Source organism: Pteropus alecto, unplaced genomic scaffold (genome assembly GCF_000325575.1).
Source record: "Pteropus alecto unplaced genomic scaffold, ASM32557v1 scaffold17, whole genome shotgun sequence".
In the NCBI taxonomy this organism is placed as follows: Eukaryota; Metazoa; Chordata; class Mammalia; order Chiroptera; family Pteropodidae; genus Pteropus; species Pteropus alecto.
The window spans coordinates 2,987,705-2,992,254 of NW_006440645.1; the positions used below are offsets into that span (position 1 = coordinate 2,987,705).

Consider the following 4,550-nt stretch of genomic DNA (forward strand, 5'->3'; position numbering starts at 1 on the left):
GAAAGCCCAACCACAGATAAGGGGGGACTACTATGCTGAGTCCATCTTACTACTTAACTGTTAACACCATACCAGCAAAAAAATAACTTACGGCACATTTAAACATACACATTTAACTTTATTTATCACTGTTATTTAAAGCTTGATTTTATAAAAAACAAAAAGACATTTTTAAGAGTTCTGTATCACCAGAATTTAAAAAGTAGAACTATCGGTAGCTTTGTAGGTGTTAGTTATATAAATTAAAATCAAATAACTGGAGTTTTTTCAATATGGAAACTATACAAATGCAATAAATGGCAAAAGGACCCAACAGCAATATTTTGTTTATGGATTACCAGTTACTTTAGGATTTAAACAAAGATTCTGAATATTCAGACTTCTTTTGTTGTGTTTCACATTTAAATATCTCCCTACCTATATTCTGAGTCAAGCTACTTGACCAAAAGGTCTGATTTAGGAAGGCATTTAGCTTTATAGCGGAAGTTTTGCCACCTGTATTTACCACCTTCAAATGAACTGACATGACAGTGTTGATGTAATGTGCTGGTTGTCCTGGTGTGCAAAAAAATTATGTCCACCCTATGGAAAGTCAAACAGGTACCAAAAAATAGGACAATTATGCATAGCTCAGTAAAGTATGTTAAATTTCTCCATCTAAAAATTAACCAATGAAATAAAACACATGAACTGTTGACGTGGCTTCAGGAAAAGCACGTTTGAGAATCACATCATCGGTCTCATCTCATCTTCAGTCGTTGACAGGGATTTTGTAGGCCACCGAGCTATTCACTTTGTGGACTGTAGTAGTGAAGGAACGGAGACGGACTTGCTCAGAATTGGCAATGAACTGTGGCCCCGACTCTTCCCATTTCTCAGGTACCACCAGATCCTTGTCTGTATATATCAGTAGATCAAATGAACCTGAATATGGGACAAGATCATTAAAGTACATTATTTTTTCAGAAGTAAAACTACCGTCCCCGTTTCTCTCTCATTTTGAACCACCCATATTGCCAGAAAGGGGAGGAGAGCCTGGTCTCTAATTACTAGGTTACTGCTCTTCCCCAGTGGTAATTCCTTTTAGTAGAAAATAACTACACTCCTTTTATTTCAACTTATGACATTCAAGTTTTCTCTTTAAAGAGAGAACCATTAAAAAATATTTGCAGAAAGAGTATAATCACATGGGACAGCATGACTGTTAAGATACAGAAAATGAACGTGCTGATTCTGTGACTGCTGTGTCCCAGTGTGCAGAACAGGGGCTGGTAGATAGCTGGGTAACAGCAGGTAGTCAGGAAGGGTCTGATGACTGAAGCAGTAACTAAGAAAAGCAAGACACAGTTAAAGCTAGTCTTAATTACATGCATGAAAAATCTGCAGACAATTAAAAGAGTGAAAGGAATTACATCAAAATGTTCAAGAGTGAGTACTGTGGAATACTTTCATTCCTTTTCAGAATTTCTAAGTTTTCTAGAATGCATATAACTTTTGCTTTATATTGTTTTCCCTCACAGTATATAATATTGATAATTATAAAAAAAATTTAATAAAGGGATAATTCTTAAAGCAGCAGATTAGTCTTTTCCCCAACAAATTTAAGCCCATGTGAAGCTGTGTAATACTTACAGGACACTTCCAGCAGTGGCAGGAATGTGACAGTAGCTGTGATCTGTCTGATCACTGAGCGGATTTCATCTTGGATAGCCTTCTGAGACTTTTCTCTGGGTGTGCTGTCAAAGAAACCACATTGACTCATTTTTAATTTTAACACATTATTTAAAGCATTGGTAAGATTATTTAGTTCATTAAATGCTTCCAAAATCAAATAAGCCGCACCTTAAGCCGGGAAAGTCTGGGATCGCCCTGATGGTACGAGCACCTCTAACAGCTCACTAAAGGGCCCATCTCATATCATGTGTGGTTTTACAAACACCACCATAAACACCAAAGTGTGGAATTCACAGAGTAAGACTCAGCAATTATGTTAAAAGTGCACTATACAAACCAATGACATGCTAAAGTGGGCAAAACTCTTTTCCACAGGAGACTGAACTCAAATTAACACATCTTAGAAACAAATTATACCTTACATGAAATTAGTTCAATATAATCAGAACTCATCTAGTAAAGAAAACATTTTGGAAAAAATGTATAAAAGTGGAAACAATTTAATTCATACTTACCTATCATCTTTGGCAGTCTTGTCACACTCAATATCAAACTGCCATCTTTCCAGGACCTCGCCACTTTCAATGTTTGAGATGACTACCACCAGTTTCTGAACTGAACACTTGTATAACCAATCTGCAATACACAACAAGGCACCGTTTCTGCTCTGCTGCATCACAGAGTGACTCTCTCAGGTCCCAGCTCACGCCCTCGGCAGATTCTTACCACTGGCATTCTGGAACCCCAACCTGCATAGGAAACTTGCCCCATCAATAATAACCCGGCTCCTGTTTTCGAATTCTCAGCACTTGTGCAGGTGTGGTGCTGGGTGCTGAGCAGGAGACATGCAGTACTTCTGTCCTAACCCACGGTACAAGTGTGGGAGACGGGCACTAGTCCTTGCACCAGTAAACGTGAAATTACCATGAGAACTGCTAGGTGTGATATACGAAGCAAAGCGAGCATAAAATGGCAAAAGCTGACTCCCTGAGGGAGTTCTAGCTAAACTATGAATTTAGGTCTGAGACTCAAAAGCATTTAATATACTGAAGGACAGGAGAGAGTGTATCTGTAGGATAGCCCCCAGATTCTGGCTGATCACTGGTGGGAGGGATGGTCCAGTCACCAAGAGGACAGAGGACTGAAACGATGACCTTAGATTTAGTTTTCACGCCCTGAGTCTAAAGTTATCTCTGGGATGGTCCCATAAAGATATAAGGGGAGCCAGTGCACCTGGCGTCAGGGAGGACGCGTTAGATGGAAGTTTTGAGTCAACAATTAGGCTGTCAGTGAAGCTATGCACTGTCAGAGACTCTAGAGATCACAGTGAGAAGGGGCCTGAGATCGAGCCTTGAATTCATCCTGGAAATTGGAGTAGTATATTCAGGAACCAGCAGGGGCTTTTAAAGAGACAGAAAATAACTTAGTAATATTTAAGGAATGTGGGCCACCTAGGTCTTGGTTGCTTTTTTTTTTTTTTTTCCTAAAACAATCTTTTAAAAGTGTAAACATAGTCTTGGCTTGTAGACTACAAAAACAGGCTATATGCTGGATCAGGCCTCTCAGCCTAGCTGACCCCTAGTACAGACTAACAACTTTAGCTCTGAAAAGGAAGAGATTGGGCGGTAATTTTTTTCTTTTAAAATTGGAAATGATCCAAATCAAAACAAATTAAGTCAAAAACACAAGAAAGAAATAGGCTAGAGCCCATAAGAAATTCAGAGGGATGGGATTCAAAGCAGACTGAACAATTTGCCCTGAAGAGACGCAAATCCTCCATTTTTACGAAAATAAGAGATGTTAAATAGGAAAGTCTGTCTGAGATGAAATGTCATCAGCGTACTCTCAAAGGGGACAACCCCAGAGTCCAGTAGCTTAGGCAAGTTTCGATTCTCCATCAAGCCAAGATGAAGACAGATCCATCGGTGCCTGGAGGTTCCAGGACCGGTCAGACCAGTGCAGCCCTACGAAGGCTCATGGGTGATTTAGCCTTGAAGTTAATAAAAATACGATGGAATTTTTAAAATGAAGCTACTTGAAACAAACTAAATGATTCATGAATTTAAAAAATTTAAAAAAAGATGACCACTGTAGCATTTTTTGGAACTAGAACTTTGGAAGATGAAGTGGGAAGACAAGGAGGAATATCCTACAACTCAGAAAAATAGGAAGTGAGGGTCCTAAATGGAAAGAAACATGAAAGCAAAACTAATGGAATTCTAGAAAGAAAAAAACAGATGCAAAACAAGTATTGACCCAACAGTATGGCAACTTCTTGAGCTAAAGAAAAAAAAAAAATAATGAATGTTTAGAAAAGGCTCACTGACTCACTGGTAGGATTTTTTAAAAAGACGAATGGAAATAGTTGAAGTTGATGGAGAGTTTTGTTAAGCCATATCAAAATAGGAATCTGCCCACTCAAAAATGTCATGGGACAAGAGTGGACTTTCTTTCAATTTATATTATTTGCTTCCTCCCAACTGAGTCACTATATATGAGACAGTGTTTTATACCTTCTATATACAAAGCTGAAAAATGACCACGAAGATGCTAGAAAATGTGGATCCTAGATGGTGTGAAAAAACTCAAAACTGTTTCCAACAATTAAATACCTTTTAGTTGTTCCACCACATTATTCAGGTATTTCATGAGCTCAGGATCAGTAGTTACAAGCAAGGTGAGTCCATATTTCTGCACTCGAGTAAAGGTTTCAGATGGATATACGCCACGCTGATACAAAATGCTGTTGATGCCAAATGCTGTAAACAGAAAAAATGTTCAGGACGAGTCACTGTCACTTTGTAATACCGGAAAATAAAACATATTTAGATGTGGCAAAGGTTTCATTACTGGTATTAAGCTGTAAATGCCTAGAC

At 38.4% G+C, this 4,550-nt stretch overlaps 1 protein-coding gene across 1 annotated transcript in view; it reads right to left on the reverse strand.

Annotated features, from left to right (window-relative positions):
* Positions 1-624: 624 nt before the first annotated feature.
* MAD2L1 (mitotic arrest deficient 2 like 1) overlaps positions 625-4,550 on the reverse strand; it is a 17,394-nt gene continuing 13,468 nt past the window's right edge. The window contains exons 5-8 of the mRNA XM_006917786.3: positions 4,287-4,433; positions 2,190-2,310; positions 1,633-1,736; positions 625-924 (exon numbers count right to left, since the gene is read on the reverse strand). Coding sequence (XP_006917848.2) covers positions 752-924; positions 1,633-1,736; positions 2,190-2,310; positions 4,287-4,433 — 545 coding nt within the window. The 3' untranslated portion in view covers positions 625-751. The remainder of the gene's footprint in view (positions 925-1,632; positions 1,737-2,189; positions 2,311-4,286; positions 4,434-4,550) is intronic.